Here is an 18,950-nt window from a genome sequence, read left to right as displayed (position 1 = left end):
CCCGGGTATCCAAATCACTACCCAGCTTTCTCTTGATGCCGGGTTAAATATTATTTACGCTTTTTTTTGTTGGAGGAATTGATTGAGTTATTTTGCTGTGCGAATCAAATTATTCGAAATTAGTTATAAACACACCACCAAATTATTTACCCTGCACCGGAAGAACCTGGAATCGAACTTGAGACGACCGTATTGGCAAACCTTGACACTACCAACTTCGCTACGCCAACACTTTGAACTGACGTAAACAAATATACATGACTTTCTACAATAATACCGTTGAGTAGAGGCTTTATAATAGTGCACATGAATCACTTTTCTCGACTAGTCAGTTTTGTAAAGGAGCAGAGTAAAAGCTGTGGAACTGCACACGTCTAAAAATAAAACCTAGCTGACTGTAAAATTGCTTCCAAAGTAGCACTAACACAGTTAATTAGCTGAGTACAGGTTGTTTAGTTATTGAAAAAGCACTTTTGATGTTTATGTTATTCAGCAAGAGTGGTTGGTTGTGTAGAAGTCATCAAATGAGTAATATATTCACTTTGTTAGCTTTGTTTTGCAGCTACAAGTTGAAAGTTGATTAGTATGTGTATAGAAGTGACATTAGCGTTTATTGGCTGATGTTATTCAGTGCGACTGACAAATTGTATAATGGTTGTGAGAAAGTTGAGAAAACGCTCTCCAAAACTATTTTGCTAGCTTCTGCTTGTAGCTGTATCAGCAGCTTTGTTTCAGCTACTTTACAGCACACTGCTGGAAAAGTTGACTTATAAAGCTGAAAATGTTAGTTGGGTATGGAAGCTGCCGTCCTGGCGTCGGTAGCATTGGTGCTCAGCACGGAAAACAAGATCGACGGAAAACAAATCAAGGAAAAAAAGATCAGAAGCATTGGTCATTCATGTTTGTCTCCTTTCGGTTACGGTACGGTACACGATTGAAACTGATGTCTGTGTTAGGGGCAACGAACAACGGATAGTTTTTTTTTGGGCAATGTCATCAGCAAATCCTTACGCACCGACGTTATTTTTATGTAAAATTTATTTTCTTGCCATTTTGTGTGTTTTCATATCATTCTAAACTACCAGCCGCAAGCACTCACCAGACTGAGGGTAATAAAGGTAGCAACAACTACAGGATGTTTACCGCGCAAAAATCAAATTTCAATCATCTCTCTTCTACTGTTCCTTTCAACTTTCAACTCACGCCACCTTGCGGCTGCGGCGATCCATTTACTCAATTTAAGTTAGGAAAAAATAGTTTAAAATATAATTATTTAAAAAGCAAACGAGTAATCTTAAATGACGACAATAAACAAAAAACACCTGATCCGTGCGACCAGCCGGCTCCGCAGTAAAATCGCGATTATGCGGGTGGCCACACGGTTTTCTCGCGCTCTCGTTCTTCTGCTTTATTTTCTTAAAATCGTGCTCTATCTTTCTTTCTCATCTCGGTTCGGTTATGCGCGCCTAGTTTTTTATATTTTCCGCTCTTTTTTTTTTGATGGTAGTTTTGAAAGAGTATTTTTGTTTTTAAATAAAATTATCACGTTCAATCTTTTAAGTTTTTTTTTGTTGATATAATTATCATATCCCGATTCTCCGTGAATAGGAAAATGGTTGTTCAGATTGTTTGGGGGAAGGGGAGCTTTATGTTTTTTTTTCTTGGGGAAGGGATGTGTTTGGGAGGGGAGAATGTAAGAAGTTATAATTATTTACAACAGGCGTCTCTACTCCGTTGGGGAAGGGGACGGGTTAGGAGGAGTCAACGGAGACTCTTTCTTACGTTCGTAGTGTTTCTTCTTCAACGCAACTAAATCAGACTTTCGGTGGATGTAGGTTCCCTCGGGAGACTAGCTTACTTGGTGGAGAAGCCATCTCCAGTTGGGTCCAGGATCCATGGGTAGTTGTTGGGGCACTCCATGCAGGTGAAGAGACGCAGAGTTTCGCCAGGTAGTTCGCGGGTCGTCAGCGGGCAGGCGTTCGGGAGGGAACAGTAGGGCTGTCCCTTGACGTCGCACTTCTCCTTCCATTCCTGGAAGTCTCGCAGAGCGTTCAGCTCGGTTGGGTTCTGCATCCACTGGATGACCTGGAGCATGGTGACGAAGAAGACATCGTTGCGGACGAGCATTTCTTCGATGAACTTGATCAGTTCTTCGCGGTATTCCTTCTTGGACTTGAGCCACGAGGCGTGGAAGTTCAGACCCAGCGGGGCACGGTTGGTATTGTAGTGGCGGTTGAAGTTGTGACGCAGAAGGCGACCGAACTGTTCGCCGGACTGGATGTTGGAGCAAGAGTCAACCATGTGACAACCTGGCAGCGATTCGTCGAAGGTTGGATCATCACGACGATCGAGTTCGTTCATGACCATTTCCCAAACAGGGTGGCTACGCGATGGGCAGTTGTGGGCATTACCGTTGCACTTGTGCGGCATACGGAAGTACAGGGTGTACGGCCAGATTGGAACGCGTCCTAGCGAGGCAGTGATCGAGGCGTCGTACACGAAGAACTGGTCAGCCATCATTTCGAATTGCTTGTTTCCACCGACGCGAAGGTACGGGGCGCGTACACCGATGATCGAACCGTCGGTGATGTTGGCGAATCGTTCGATGATCAGACGAGCTCCGGCCATCTCAGCCAGCCAATCGTCGTAGGTTCCCTGGGACCAGTAGTTGGGGTCGTCCTTGTGCGTCAGCGAGAAGACCGAGATTTCGTGTCCCTTCCGGTGCAGATCCTGAACGGCCGAGTAGTTGGTGTACTTGTGCGACACGAAGAATGTACCACGGATCTGGCACCCGTTCGGGTTCTGGCGCTGACCGTTGAAGATGTCCTCGTACAGATCGATGTTGTCGACGTTGGCGGCACCGTTGAAGGTGATGGTGATCATCTGCGGAACCTGCTGGGGTTCGATGTTTCCGGGGATGCGGGTACCATCGGCCGAGCAGAAGCAATCCGGCAGCACACACTGCGTGGTGTCACAATCGGGAGCACGGTTCGGATCCAGCTCGACAGCTGAGGAAGGATTGAGGAAAATTTATTAGAGACAAAGAAATTGTGATTTTCGGCGATTCGAACTTACTACACGCGTTCTCGTCGGATTCGTCCTTGCAGTCGGGCTTGCCGTTACAGAAGAGTTCCTTGTCGACGCAATCGCCATTACCGCAGGATAGCTTACCCTCCGGGCAGATGGGCTCGTCGGTCTTCAGGATGGGAAGAACCTTTCTTGGTTCTTTTGTAGGTCGGCAAAGAGTTTTATTAGGGGAAGATCAAAGAAATCGTTAGAACAATTGGGAGAATGTGTGACCTTTGTTGGGGTTTTAGTTTGAGCGTGAAGTGATGAAGAAGGTGTGGAGTTCTTCAGGGGGAACGCTGTAGAACGTGTTGTAAATAGGTGTGTTCGTGTAGTTGTGTAGGCACGTGGGCGATTGGAACCCTTTAACTTCGAACTACAACGGTCACTGGGAGGGAGAACAGTTGGCTAATCCTATATTTTGCTGTTTTGTAGTGTGTTCATGTCTACGGTGTGTCTTTTACTTGAGTTGAGTTAGTGTTGTTTTGCGAGCAATTATTGTGGATTTGTCACAATGGTAAATTTTGCTGTAGTATTAGCAAAACCCATGCATTGTTTAAGGATGCCAAACTGGTATTCGTGATGAATTATAGAGTTGATCGTTCCATTCAATGGATTGACGAAACGTGTGTGTTTTTAGCACATACAAATAGATGAGAAGAGAATTAGGATAACGATGAAGAACACAGACCATTGATCGTTATGTAACTTTTTTTGTTTTTAGCGAAGTTTAGTGTTTAGTAATAGTGTTCCTTTTTTTTGTAAAGTGTTCGGAAGTTTGAAAAGCAATTTACAGACACATTCTACAATAGTGTTAGGAGACGTTCGGTATTGTTAGACAATGTTAGTAACCTCCACCTTAAGCTAAAGCTAATTTCTCAAACAAAAAGCAAGCTTTCGAGTTTGAATTCGGGGTTAATGGGAGCCAAATTAGGTTATGTCAGTGTCAGGTGTCTGCTGTCAATGACCTACAACTATATAGTTTGAATGTCATCGCGTAGTAGGCGCTGCGTCACATTGCTCTAATCTAGTACTGCCTGGAAGAGGCGTAACGCAACGCCTTCTAGATGCATGGTGCACTAATCACTACAGTTCTAGCTATGCCGATCCAACCTGCCTAGCCTATCTTTTGCGGGTGTGTATCGAAAACTAGTGCACTAAGGGTTCATTGCCATCCCAAACCAAATTGCGTGTGTAAAGTAGCAAAAGTTCTGCAAAATGCTGTGCACATGTCGTTGTCTTCCCGTTCCCGGAAAGGAACGCACATACAAAGCGGTGGTAAGGAACTTTGGCGACTTGCTTCCCTCGGCCGAAAAGATTTACGTTTTTGGTTTGAGACTTACTTTCCTTCTTGTCACACGTGGTGACCTTTGCTTTCCAATCGCAAGTTTGCTTTTCAATGTCGAACGCTAGACCGGACGGGCAAGTAATTTGCTTCAATCCGGAACGGGTACACCTATTTATTTGCCAACACGGAAGGGGGAGAGGGGTTCGCAGATGGTTTTCGGTTTGTTTGCAGGGGGTGGTGAATTTTGGGTTCAATTTTGTTTTTTTTTTCATGTATTCAAAAGACAAGGAGATGAAAATAGAGAAAGAGAAAGAAAAGTTTTAGTGGTGACGGTTTGCTCCGGTGGACCCGGATCCAAGGATGGAACTGAAACGGGTTCCATCGTTGGCCGGTCCACCGTCGTAGACTTACTTCCTAGTTCATCGCAATTTTTAACGTTCGTTTTCCAATCGCAGGTCTGACGGTAAACGTCAAAGTACAACCCGGTTGGGCAACGCACGCGTGCCAGCCTTGTGATGCCATTTTCCCCAGCATTATCGCACCTATACATTGACGAGCGGATGGAAATTAGACGTGTGATCTTTTGGATTCGAATGAGCAATTTTTTTTTGGTAAATTTTCTGGAACGTCGATTCAGGGAGTACTAGATTTGTATTTTATGGCGTTTCAAAGCGAAATTTTAAACTAATCGTAGTACTAGACGCATCAAAGCACAAACCTTCCCGCGTGATTTGACATGTGTAGTACTAGATTTTGGTTGGGAAACTAATCGCTCACTGTACCGACTTCCTGGAGGAAAACAATAGCAAGTAAAACCGAAGGCATCACAAAGAAACACTTGGCAACACACACACACACACACACACTCGCTCTCGCACACGTGTCGCTCACTACTACAATTATAGCAATAGTAAATTTCACTGGAAAGGGTTGGGAATGACACACGAAGACGCTGATCTTCACCTCACGACTTCGCGGCAATCGCCATCGGTGCTCAGACGGAAGTACTCGTCGGCCGGTCGGTCCTTGCACAGATCATCGATGCTTTCTTCGCCGTCGCCGTCATCGTCCTGTCGCTTGACACGGAAATCGACCGCAGCTATAAGAGAAAGAGAAAGAGAGATAAGTGGAAAATATGAAAGTAGGTTTATGACTGAAGTTGCGACGGTGTTATGCAATTTTACGGTTACAACACAAATGGAGGACAATTTTCGAGAGTGGAAAGTGTTGAACTCGAAGGGTGGTTAACCGCTATGGGCATGAAAGTGGAACCACAGACAAACAGACGTAACTCTGTCTCTTCAGTCGATGTACACGCATTAAACGTTCAATTTAAATATTAATAGTTTCGTGAATCCCCCACCACAGCGCTGGCATCGGACTACTTTGACGTTTCTATACATTTTATCGAACTTGTATGCAACATTGTTTGAGACTTGGCAAGTAAGCATTTTCCGCGAATGAGAGATGACGTTGGTGAGTTTCGTTATATAAATCAATCCTGAGCTATTACAGGAGCAGTACTAGATCATGTTTGAAAATCGTAGATCATCTTCAAATAACTCCATATGCTTCTGAGATTGATTAGACCAATTTTGCACACGTTTCTGCCCCTCACTCGACTGATTCGGGTGCGGGAAACCTCTTAAAAGCAGTAGGTTTACTCAAAAACAATTTTCATTATTCTAAGCACGTCCAGCAGACCGCCGGGTGGTATGATCGCAACGACTCGACGGGCCACTTAAACTCAACCAGTCTTGCGAATTCCGCACCTAATGCGGCGTAGCACATTGCAAATCACCTTCCCGAAGGGCCCACTTCACTCCGCCCTGCTTCCCTCTCGGCAACGGCGAGGCTACGGAAACCAGTTTCATTCTATGGCAACACCTTCTCTTTTTCCGCAATCTCTCAGTGGAAATTTCTTGAAAGCTGCAGCAAAAAACTGCACCGCCAGGAGTGCTGCGGTATGCAACTATTTTGTGTGCTTTACGTAACCCCCACTTGGTCGCTTGACTGCTGGCGCGACGAACAGTCGATCCTTAAGTGGAGTCTAGCTCACTTTCATTATAAAATCAGGCAACGCGACGACAAACTCGCAAAGTGAATGGAGTTCGTCATGATGGGTATGACATCAGACATCAATCAACTGAGGAGCGGAGGTGACCACTTACAAGCTGTTCGGAATAATCGTGCACCTGGTGATGGGCTTCTACGATGATCGGGAGATTCACCGAAGGACATGGTCCGAGGAACAAAGGAAGCCACAGTTGCTTACTGCGACAGATTAAAATCTATCTGGTGAACGTCGAGATTGCTCAAAGCTAACTCAATTACCGCACAGCAACGAATGACCCTTATTAGGACCGGTTAGGGTCATGGTCAGCAGAACGTTGAAAAAATAAAAAGTAATGGCTGGTGGGAAAATGAATTATGCATTGGTTTTCTCGTTACTTGTGGGATCTCATTGTCTGCGGCATAAAGGGCCATATAATTGGATATGGACATGCGTGCTGCTCGTGGGAATTGGCCATTGCAGATGATGGATTGTGCGCTGGGATCGTTTGTTGGTACAGCGCTTACGTTACCATCGCAGATGTGACCATGAACTCCCAAGGGTTGAATTAATTGAAGATTATGCAAACTGTCGTGAGTTGGTTAACACGTTTGAGTTTCTCTTTATCGAAAATCTAACGTCTTTCTTACATTATTTGTACATAGAAAATATCCCAGCACATTTCGATCGAAAACAAAATCATGTGCCGGGAACATTTATCGATAGACAGCATGTCCCGGGCCCAAATAATAGGTCTGTTCCAGTATTTGCTTCTGCTGTAGGTTGCTTCAGCTTTCTGTAAGCTGCTGTAAAGCTGGGTTAAGACAGGGCAAGTCAATTGATCAAGTCAGTTGAATAATTCAACTTGAATTCAACTGACTTGAAACGTGTAAACCATGCCATTCAACTGACTTGATCAACTCACTTGAAAAAAGTTTAACCATGCTCAACTTTTCAAGCCAATTGAATTCAACTGAGTTGATCATTTGAGTAACCTAGTCTAAAACCAGCTTAAGAAAATAATATGGTGCAGCAAGTACGGAAACATTCTTTTGCTTTCAATTTGCAGACTCTTACAAAAAAAAAGCAAGTACGGGAACAGACCTAATTTTTGTTGCTTGTCATTAAAGTTCAATTAACTTTGGTGCGATGTCCAAAAATACAAACCCAGTTTATTTCGACGCATCAATTCAGATAGTAAACAGCTCCCGTTATTACTTCCCATGGTTTGGACATGTAGAATGCTTTAAAATCTTGATAAAACCTACAATGTTACTTGGGTTTTGTTGTTTTACAATCTGAAATGATGCGTCGAAAAAAATGGGGTTGAATTTTTCTAAAATGCATCACAGTAAATTGCACCTTAAGTTGGTTTCTTCATCTGTTGGTATACATGCAGAGTGATTCGAGATAAGGGTGCAATTGCTTTTGTTATTAAACACAATTGCTCAATTGTATCAATTGTAATTGTAATTGTATCGATTGTAATCAATCACAATATAATAATTTAATATCAATAGCAAAAAAGCTAACACTCACATTCTAATAACACTATCATGTAGGGCACAGGTAGGGCAATGATTCCGCTATCAGTTGTTAAACAGTATCCCCGTGCTAATCTAACACATTTCTGGCCGGATTAGTGGGGTTGATCCGATAATCGGTTTGTCAAATCCATACAAATCAATGTTACTAGCCTAAAGGCCCAAACACAATGTGGACGGAAGCGGAACGGAAACGGAAAGTTTGACAGTTGTCACAAATAACATAAAGAAGCCTAACCGATGTCGATTTGGTTCTAACTAGTTTTCAATCCGACAAGTAGGCTTACTCAGATCAGGCTTTTCCGCTGCCGCTGCCGTTCCGCTTCCGCTTTCATTGAGCTTGGGCCTTAACTGTTATGCCCTAACAGCTGCATAAGAGACAGTGATGTCGGATTATCGAGTCGTTGGAATAACGAGAGCCGGATTAGCGGGGGATACTGTAGTTTGGCGGACATGTGCAAAAGGTCTATCCAGCTTTTCACGCTCAGAAATGATAGCATAGTTTTTAAAATTCATACTTCTCTGTAGTTTTTGACACTTCCTGATGAAGATTCCATCCAAATGGCAGTTAAATCTATTATCAATTGTCTAATGTCGTTTTCGGTTTTGCTACACTACACCGGTGTAGTGTAAGCAGTAATAAGCGCGAGTCATTGACAGCTCATCATGATTTGTTTGTAAACAAAGGTGCAATCGATAGCTACAAACTGATTTTTTTTTTGTGTACGGCGGTGTAACCAAACAAGAATACAAAGATGAAACAGTCCGAAGAAAAACTTTCTATTTTTATTGATTCTTTTTTGTTCGCTGTGCTGTCATTTTTTCACCAATGAGATCACAGCACATGTTTGTAACGATGGGTGATGATCCTCTGGAGAAGTTAATGCTTATATCGGCATGATAATATCTGATTACAAATATTTTACTTTTCGGTTCGTTAATCGATTAATCGATTATTCGAATGAAAATCGGCCATCACTAGATGAATGTGAAACGTCATTTCAAATATAAGGACCGTACATAAATAATGATACAATTTGAAAGGGACCGGGGCAAATCACAAGTTACGTCCCCACGGTAACTGAAATAAACACGAGTGCTGACCGGTTGGTGTAACACCGGCCCGTCAACGCGAGGCGACTTGACAGATTCAAAATAATCCTATTCTCTTTTGATAACCACTGCTATGCAAACAGATTTCGGGCTGTTTTAACCATAGAGTTTGATGAAGGAGGTTCTCATCTAGCGTCCAAAACGTCAAATACAACAGGAAAATATTTTGCTTCTGATTTATCAACGAAAGAGAAAGTCGATGAAGAGAATCCAGCAATGCAGATAGGACCTTTTGGAATGTTTATCTAGATTTATTAGCATTTGTTGCGTTGGTCATATCGCGTCGCGTCGCTCTGGCCACATTCTAGCTGTCAGATTTTTCGCAATGGATCGGATTGTGTCCGTCCCTTTTTTGTTTTTTGTTCTTATGTTCTCCGAAACCCATGTAGGTTTTCAGCTGTCTTATTGCACCAAACATCCATCTTGAAGATTATTGAGAAGGATCGGCTGATGAAATCGGATCATTGTTGTATTTTGGAAAAGTGTTAACATAGAGGTAACTCTAAGACTAGAAGGTCCCGAAATAACGTGCTCAACTTTTTGGCTCAGCTCTGGTACTCTCTTCGGTCCCAAGTTAATCGATTCGCCCCTCGAAACATAGGAAAAACCAATAACCCCTCATTTTATCTGTCAAACTTTCATAGCGAATCAAAACAAACATTGCGTAGTACTAGAATTTCGACTAGAATAGGGTACGTTAATCGTTTGCTTGGGACCAATAGGCTACTAAAGTGGTGAGCCAAGTGTTAACATCTCGATGCACATCAGAGCAACCGTACCAATGAGTAAATAAGGCACATTTACCTACCTCTACCATAACGCTACTTGCGTACCGGGGGTTGCTATTCAGGTGGGGGAAATAGGAATCCGCACCTTGGGAAGTAGTGAGTTCATAAATTTAGCAACCCGGTCCGGTAGCCACGCATCAGACGGTTGCTATTTTAAATAAACGTCAAAAGTTTGTTTTGCCGGTATGGAAAACGGTAACTTAAATTATGACTCTGATAGCAACGACCGGTGTTTAGATCAGTGATTCAGCCAAAATGGAAACGCTGTGCGTAAGTAAAATAGTGCCGCAAATGGCAACGACTGGTACGGTTGCTCTTATTTTAGGCCCCTGAGAAAGTGGCGGTATACTGTCAGTAGTTTTGAGATTAAAACTGACAGCATACGGTAATCATTTGAACTGCCAAGCTGAATTTAACGAACACTAATGTAGCATGTAAATTCCTAATATTTTGACAGTTCTTACCAGTGTTGGCAAAATCAATAATCAAGCGATATATTTTCACCCTCATTGGCTCTCATTATTACGCGTGATATTGAAACAACCCAACAAACAGTTTGAGTTAATCAACAGCTGAATAAGCTTTTTTTTTTAGCTGAAGAAGCTTACCTTTGTCTAAATAAGATCTCATTCAACTTTCAATGTTTGTTGGGAAAATATTATGCTTGATACTGCTTTTACAAGATCCTTTGACATTGCGAGACTATTCACAACATGTAAAAATTAAGCTGAGAGTTGATTCGACACAAAAATGAATCCGTTGTACATCGTTTTCTTAGAAAGAGATAGTATTTATAGTTTGCTATGTTTCTTTACTCTTCACCGATGCCAGACACGAAACTACTGCTGCCAGCAGCGATGGTACTTTCGGGTCGCGTGCGAATATAAAGCAAAAATCATGAAACTCAAACTCACCACGGTTTGGTTAGAATTGTAGCTGGTGAGTTTTGTTTGCTTGATATTCGTAGCTACGATATCACAGCTTGTTGATTTTTGTCTACGAAAATCAAGCGTGATCTTGAGCCATTGGTGGGATTGGAATTTTTGATATTACCCAACACTGGTTCTAACAGTAATACATATGGAATTTGTAAATAACGAATTAATGTAAACTGTCAGTTTTAATCTCACAACTACTGCCAGCATAGCACCACCTCACTATGGGTAAAAAGATATTAAAAAAAATAAGCATGAACATATTTCTAAAGATATCCATTTTAGAAGCAGAAACGAGCAAATTTTTGGTAGGCCGCACTGGTAAAAATAAAAGCTACCACTTTCACAACATTTTTTTTTTTGAAAAGGTTATAATTTTGTAGAAATCAATATATTTTGCGAGGGGGACGACTCTATCTACGATGCAAAAAAGATTGTGTTTTGCTGTGGCTAGCTGCGCGCACGCTGAGTAGATAGAAAGAAGATTGATGACGATTCTGAAGATTTCCTGCAAAAAGATGATGAGCGATGCAAGTAGATGCGACAAATGAAAGAAGATTTTTCGAAGATTGATTCGCTAGTGTGAGATTTTTTGAGCATCTAAACTTGAGATTTAGATGTGCCGCCCCCTCGATATTTTGGGCTTCTGCATGCAAAATAAAATGCGTTATTTTTTTTCTTCCCCTTATGGCACCTTTTTTCGAAAATTAACTATGATTTTAATCTGGGATGGAACTTGCCAATCGGGTAGCGATTTCGAGCCGATTTGATGTCAAATCCTAGCCAGTTTCTGATTGATCGATTTGACAGTAGCAATCGTGGAATAAAAAGGACAGAGGGATCGCATCAATCTGGCTGGCAGTGATGCCGGAATTAATGTTGACATCAATGGCGTTGTTAATTGTTTATATTTGCCAAAGGAAAGTTGTTTGTTTATGGTTGTTTTTAATGTGTTGAACAAAAATGACGTACAAGCTGCTAAAGTGCGGTAGAAACTTCGAATAAAATCCAAATTAATATAGAAAAAAATATTATACATTCCTGGCATCCTTGGTCAACTTCGTTAAACACCACGCAAAAGTTTCCGAAGGGCATTCTTCAAAAACATTGAAGAGTGAGAAGCTCGATTGTCAAGTCCCGTCCCGGATTTTAATGAATTCATATACAGCTGATTTGCCTTTACAGCTTTCAGTTTTTTACCACCTTCTTATGATTGTGTTAGTGAAATTATGTGTACGTATTCGTCAACACCATCGCACGTAGAGAAGTAGTCAATTTGAGTTGCCATTTCTATGATTGTATGAGTGAAATGGCGTGTAAACAAAAAGATAAAGTCCATGTAAACAAGGCCATGGTACCAACAATCAATACGAAACTAACGATTTTAAATTGGCTCACTACTTGACTAGCCTATTGGTCCCAAGCAAACGATTAACGTACCCGATTCTAGTCGAAATTCTACTACTACACAATGTTTGTTTTGATTCGCTATGAAAGTTTGACAGATAAAATGAGGGGTTAGTGGATTTTCCTATGTTTCGAGGGGTGAAATGATTAGCTTGGGACCGAAGAGCTGAGCCAAAAAGTTGAGCACGTTATTTCGGGACCTTCTAGTCTTAGAGTTACCTCTATGATGGTACTGTCAACATTTGAATGACAGCAAGGTTTTTATTCACGAACAATCGGCCTTTGAAATCATTATCTATAACAGCAGTTCTGGCCTAATCTCAAATCACTTTGGATTTATGTATTCCTTATTGCCATTAGGGTGGGTCAACTTTACAATTGCTTGCTCTCCACTGGTTTTTCGATTGAGGTCCTACAACAGCTGTACCAAATTTGAACGAATTTGGTTATGATCTGGATTTACGGGAGAACTTTAAAGTTTGTATGGGAAAATGTCTTGGAACCGGAAAGAAACTATGCAATCGATTAACAGCTTGGTTGATCTTCCCAACAGATGTCGCTGGTAAAAAAAAGTTACAGCGATTTTTGTGTGGCCGGAAAACAGAAAATGTTGATTTTTACGAAAATAGAGCCTTTTTCGAAAAAAATATTTGGTACAAGTAGTAGCTTTTATTTTACCGAACTGGCCACCAAATTTATTTTCGATAATATATAAATCGATATTTTTGCAAAAATGTTGAAATCTCCATACATATTTTTTTTTGGGAATAACTTTTTGCCCATGTGCAGGTGCTGTTAGTCGTGGTGAGGTTAAAACTTAGATTGTGAAAACTAACTTTTTACTCGGAAGTCGAATCGATTTGCGGTCTTCAACAAAGTTTTCCTGCAAAAATGATCCAATCTAAGTAGGTATCAGATTTGAGCAGTGTTTAGTTTTTTGGAAAGAAAAATAAATAGTTTCTGTTCGATTTCCATATTTTTTCCCACACAAACTTTAAAGTACTCCCGCAAATCCAGATCATAGCTCTATTCTCTTAAATTTGGCAAGTTGTTGGGGACCTAAAAACAGATTGAGAGAGCAGTGGGGCGTATTCCAACATACCAACTTTACCCATTACTAATAGTCAAATTTTGCTTGTATCAGCTGTCCGATCTGTTCGCCGGTGCTTACAGTTACCACAGCTGATCGGTAGTTTTTGTAATATCCGTAGAACCTTACCTTCCCAAGCAGCACACTGCCATCGAAATAATTGTGACTGGAATAAGTCACACACAAGTAACCACAATTGTTCAGTGACAAGTGCGCTGCTAGGGTTACCCGAAAGACTCAAAAGATTCGCTTGGCTTCACTCTGTTACAAATACAGGAGCAAATCTGGAGAATTCCATCATCAGGATTGATATAGCCGATGCTTGTTTTGTAGATACATTGGCACACTTAAAAATTACTAATTTTTACGTGCCGGAATCAGGGCTGGCAAATGTCAATTTCAATGAAAGATCTCACGCGATATTTACAGAGATACTTCTGTCACTATCATCGGATGAGAAAACCATGATAGAGATTTACTTCGTCATGACAGAACGTGACAGTGTTGTTATCATCGCTATTACTAGCTCAATTATTGATATTATTGTAATTTGTACAGCTGAAATCTTAAAAATATATTCATTCTACCGATTACATGCTGTTGCTTGTCTTAATTTATCTACATCAGTTGAAAATGTTGATGTCAAAGCCGTATGACAATTATTCTCATGAATGCTATAGATTATTGGAAAATGATAAGAAATCTCATGATAGGTAGTTTCGTCTCGTGATAGTGAGAGGGCCTGTTTTCTCATTGTCACATGACGGTTGTGATATTTACCAGCTCTGGATGGAATCCATCGTTGTCATAAATGGTGAGATGTAAACAAACATGTCATCTAAAGTTTAGCTCGTTACTCAATGAAAAGTACGTTGCATTGAGCTGAATTGACGCTCGTATATGTTAGTCGCAGAGCATCTAAATTTACATGAATTTTTCCAAGTTGGGGGAACTAGAATTGATTTTTATTATTGCTTTAAAATCGAATACAGTAATGACTCGATTTTGTCAGCCCCTCCGTGAATCAGACTTTTATCTTTTTCAATAATTTCACAAAACCGTAATTCCAAATCTTTCACATTCATCTTCAAGATGGATGTTTAAGGTATACTTTGGTGATATAAGACCACTGAAAAAGCGTATGGGTATCGTAGAACATTAGAAAAGATTTTCAACTAGAGGACGGACAAAATCGGGTAATTTCTGTACTATGTTTTATGTCCGCCGTTTCGGTCTTTGAACTTGACCTTCGACAGGGACAGCGTTGGAAAATTTCACGATATTTCACGAAGTTCACCAAGGGAAAAGTTGGCTAGTCATAGTGAGTTTTGGTGAACTCACTGGATAGGGTTGTCGTCGTTCAGCACAGGATGCTGTGAGATTGATTACCAAAGCTGTGTGGTTCTGTTCCTGGATACCGTATCGTAGGTATGATTGTTCGATCCAATGTGGCAAGATATATGATCACTTTCTTGCATACAACTCCTCAGTAGTAGTTTACTGTCTTTGTAAATTTAGGGACTGTCTGTCTAACATTGAACGAAAACTCGATTCGAATAATAGAATTGAGGACTGCAAGTTTCTGCATTAATATCTAGTGTGAAATGTTAACGTATTTCGCCTTACTCGAATCTTCAATTATCATATCCAAATTTCGCCACATAGTTTCAGATTTTATGACAGTTGAATGTATTATGCAAGACCTTGTGGCATAACCAATTGCCACTGTGATAATTGTTGATACATGAATTATGGTATCACATTCAGAGTATTTCTGATTCAGGGCCATATAATCAAACATAACTGGAAGGCAAACCAGCGAATGACTGAAAGCTTCTATAATCTAAGAAAAAAACATAACTAGAAAGTATTTTTTGAACCAATCAGAATTATCCATTTCTACAGCGACTCTACACCGCAAGCATGACTGCATTGCATAAGTTGCAATGAGTTTTGCTCGGAAATTTTGCATCACTAGCCAATTATTCCATAATGGAAAACGTGTGGAAAACATATGCAAGCAAATTGGTGTGTCCCTCGTTTCATTATGACAATGCAATACATATTAGAAATTGAAAGGAAACAAAATCTTATGCAACTAATAAAGATAATTGGTACACCCAACCTGGAAATGTAAGATTCTATTACGGATTTTAATAAAAAGCATACAAAATTTGCAATGTTTTGCAGGATGAACAGATTTTGTAAGGCGGTCGCCAGAAGGTTTTTAAAGTAATTTTGTAATTTTTGTATTGGACTTATTTTTCGAATAAAAATTGTGTTCCCAAATGCATTGCGACTACAAAATCATCTCGTGAAGGTTTTATACAAAAATATGCATTTAGGAAAATCTTGCTTATACGCTGCAGTCCACTGCAAGAACTGCCATAACATTAAGAGAATTTGGTTTTGCGTATACTCAAGTCGTAAATACTAGTTGCATAACTTAATATTGAATATGCTTCCAACTTTCAACTAGTATAATTGCCTTATATAGCTAGAAGTTTGAAGCTCCTTGCGGAGATATCATTTGCTATTTCGTTTACTCAATATTACGTGTAAATTGCTATAGTGTTGCATAAAAAATCCTTAAGATTATATGCATAGAAAAGGTGTCAATTGATGTTTAATACTAAAATTTAAGCTTAAAGCTAGCTTAATTAATAAATTATAGAATCTAAGCTGCTTATTGTGAAAGCTGCTGTCAAAAGATGTTTATTCGTCTCAGAGGTGACACATTCCAACAGCAATATTATTAAGTTAGGATAGCAAATATAGATTCAGGAAATCATAAGCAAAACCAGAAGCAGAAATCTATGCTTTCTGTCATTACTGATGTCCATGTTAACTTCAACAAAGAAGCAGTCTGCTTTGTGTGGAACTGGTTCTTAATATCTCGGTGCACTTCTTAGGAAATGGCTTCGTTGCGATGTAGAAGCAAATAAATCGATCCAATATAACTGCCCCCAGTCGGTGTACCTAATCAAGAAGTGCATAAATCTACCAAGCCCGCATTGCTTCAAGACTGGCTCTCGAACTAGGTGCAGTCAGATTTGCATTCATCTACTCAACACGAGCTCACATACAGCCTCAAACAAACATGTCTCAAGAGATAGCAAACAAAAGTGAAAACCAATCAACTGCAACAGCTCAGCCCAGCACGGCACCCAGCCCACCATAGCAATCAGGTTGAGCTAAAAAGTTATGCAAATGCCTGCCAGTAGATCAGGGCCCGAACGAAACGGGGATCTTGGGTGGGTCAGGACGGGGACGCGAAAACTGGTTTAAGTCTTTCTCGATCTCGAGCTCTGATGTCTGCCTCTAGCATCTCACACATCTCTGTTTTCTGCCACCTGTTATTATTGACTGCAAACCACATCGTTTCGGTTTTCGCTTTCGGTGTCGACCCCGAAGTGGTTTTTTTTTTAAATATTCCGTAATAATCCGAAAGAGGAGAAATGCAAATGGGATATTATATAATCGCGTGCGGGGTTGGTTGGGTTGATTCAGTTTGACCACATCATCATCATCCTGGAGCGATCATCACCGCCGAAGCAGCCGGAGATGGAAATTAAGACAACCGCTTTATTTTTATTGAAGGAATAAAAAAAAACTGTCCGTTTCGTAAGATGAAATGCGATGATCACCCTCGAGTCCATCATCATCAACATCAGTTGCATAAAGATACAAATCACACATTCGCTTTCGTTTACAACCTCTCACTTCCCACTCTCCGGTGCGGTTCGATGTTTTAGCTACTTGTATCTCTTATAACTATAATTGGTGACCAATTGGTGTGCCCTGCAGGAAATACAAGCCCACACTTCCTTGAAATAAGTAGATGCCGAGCTCAATTATATCAATTTTCCTTACCGATTGCCACCACTAAGCACAGAAAACCGAACAACTTTATCACATTCGCCATTTCAAGGCTACTGCACTGTGCCACTCCTAGCACTGAACTGATTCCACTGAATTCACTGTTGCGTGCGCGCACGCTGGCCTAATCCACCACACACACTCTCCGCTGTCCTGCGAGCAGGAGCTCCTTTCTTCGCTCACCACCAAATGAAAAAGGAGGAAAACAAAAACTAGAATTCTCCACGGATTAGGGAGCCGGAGACGGGCTCGAATGTTCAACAGCACTAAAACCTTTCCGACCAGACCATCAACTATTTATATATAGGCGCACGCGTTTTGCCGTGGCACGAAGCACGCGCGCTTGTACCCGCGAGTTCTCCCGGGGTCCCCCCGCCGAGCTGAACACGCTCACTCTCGCAGCACACTCGCGAAGAACTCACTCTCTCGCAACGATGGCGCCGACGAAGACGCGATGGTGAGTGACCGTGGGGGTGGGGTGGGGGTCAAGCACTCAATAAGAGGTCCAATTTTTTTTCTTTTCGTTTGCGATTGATCACTTGGGGTGGCTAATGTTAGTAGTGCATATGACGGATAGCAAATGATACGGTAAACGTACCGGCAATGGCACAGACACGGTCCTACTAGATGAGGATTAAGTTTCATAAGGTGTATTTATGGAAGACTTTCATTTTTTCGTTACTTCCTGAGTGCAACGACGATTACGAGTACAATTTAAGTACTCGCAACGATGGTGGGGATGGGTGCGATCCCAGATGAGTGGCTGAGTGAGAGTGTACTCACGCGCACTCAACGAGAAAGGAAATCTTGCGGGGAGACTTCAATGAGTGGTTAAGAGACGAACCGCAGTTGCAGAGGGCAGTGAAGTGGCTGCTGGTTTGGTTGCGGAGAAGTTTTATGGAATTTTTTTTCAGTCTTTGAATTTACTTGCACTTGCAGTGCATGATAAAAATATAATATTTTATGTGTTGAATTTGAGTTATTTTCTCTAAATAAATATAAGTTGTGATTTCAGTGAAGGAAGCTGCATTTGGGTCCCCAATTTATTGAACGTTTCGTGATTCGGGTGAATGCAACCCATTACAAATATCTTTCAAACAAAATCGAGCGTATGAATGGGTTTAAAATAAATTCCATATCATTTTTCGTATCCTACTAAACGCCCACGGTGTGATTCCCAAATTAGAAAACTGGCAACCACGATATTTTCATCACGTTTATTATTTGCACTTTAACCTTTTACTTGTTTCGGTCTGTTCACAAATTATGTAACGCAAAAATGGCCACTTTTACACTCCACCCTCCAACATGTTACAAAGCATACCCCATTCACCAATTCCCCCTCCCCCTTGCATTGTGTAACGCGTGGCACTATGACTGGCGTAAAGATGTATGAGCTTTGATAAAGTTTTTGAAACTATTCAAAAATTCTTGGATCTTCGCAAACATTTTATAATCTTAGCTGAAGTTTTTGGAACTTTGCTGATGTTCTTGAAGCTTAGCTGAATTTCTAAGTGTTTATAACAAGTACTTGAAGTTCATTAAGTTCTCGGAACTTCTCCAAAGTTCTCGAAAATTCCGCAAAGTTCTCGGAACTTCTCTTAAGCTCATGGAATATCTCCGAAGTTTTTAGAGCTAATCTCAAGTTTTTAGATCTTCACTGAAGTGATTTGCATTTTGCTGAAATGTTTGGAACTTCACCGACTTTTTTAACTTTGCTTAGATTTTCGGACCATTGCTGAAGTACTAGGAGCATATCTTAAGTTGTTCACATGTCGTTGATGCTT

General features: G+C 41.0%; 1 protein-coding gene across 2 annotated transcripts; it reads right to left on the bottom strand.

Annotated features, from left to right (window-relative positions):
- Positions 1 to 1,020: 1,020 nt before the first annotated feature.
- verm (LDLa and CE4_CDA_like_1 domain-containing protein vermiform) lies at positions 1,021 to 17,562 on the bottom strand. Of its 2 annotated transcripts, none has more exons than XM_065227938.1 (5): positions 17,158 to 17,562; positions 5,318 to 5,453; positions 4,410 to 4,522; positions 3,076 to 3,225; positions 1,021 to 3,008 (listed from the first exon to the last, which is right to left on the bottom strand). In XM_065227938.1, exons 1-5 carry the CDS (start codon positions 17,207 to 17,209, stop codon positions 1,855 to 1,857), a joined length of 1,605 nt encoding a protein of 534 aa, XP_065084010.1. In that variant the 5' UTR covers positions 17,210 to 17,562; the 3' UTR covers positions 1,021 to 1,854. The 2 variants fall into 2 exon arrangements, with proteins under 2 accessions (XP_065084010.1, XP_065084008.1); XM_065227936.1 differs by lacking the exon at positions 4,410 to 4,522 and adding an exon at positions 4,766 to 4,896 and having other exon boundaries at positions 17,158 to 17,559.
- Positions 17,563 to 18,950: the final 1,388 nt, after the last annotated feature.

Source organism: Ochlerotatus camptorhynchus, unplaced genomic scaffold, assembly GCF_037179485.1.
Source record: "Ochlerotatus camptorhynchus isolate MF236.1 unplaced genomic scaffold, CSIRO-AGI_Acam_v1.1 ptg000277l, whole genome shotgun sequence".
Taxonomy (NCBI): Eukaryota; Metazoa; Arthropoda; class Insecta; order Diptera; family Culicidae; genus Ochlerotatus; species Ochlerotatus camptorhynchus.
The sequence above is the reverse complement of the archived record's forward strand: the minus strand, read 5'-3'. Positions and strand labels throughout refer to the sequence as shown.

Excerpts from the sequence above, each read along its gene's own strand:
- verm (XM_065227936.1), bottom strand. The coding sequence starts at position 17,209 with ATGGCGAATGTGATAAAGTTGTTCGGTTTTCTGTGCTTAGTGGTGGCA. Across the intron at positions 5,454-17,157 it reads GTGCTTAGTGGTGGCAATCG|CTGCGGTCGATTTCCGTGTC; the intron begins GTAAGGAAAATT and ends TTTCTCTTATAG. Across the intron at positions 3,226-4,765 it reads AAATTGCGATGAACTAGGAA|AACCAAGAAAGGTTCTTCCC; the intron begins GTAAGTCTACGA and ends GACCTACAAAAG.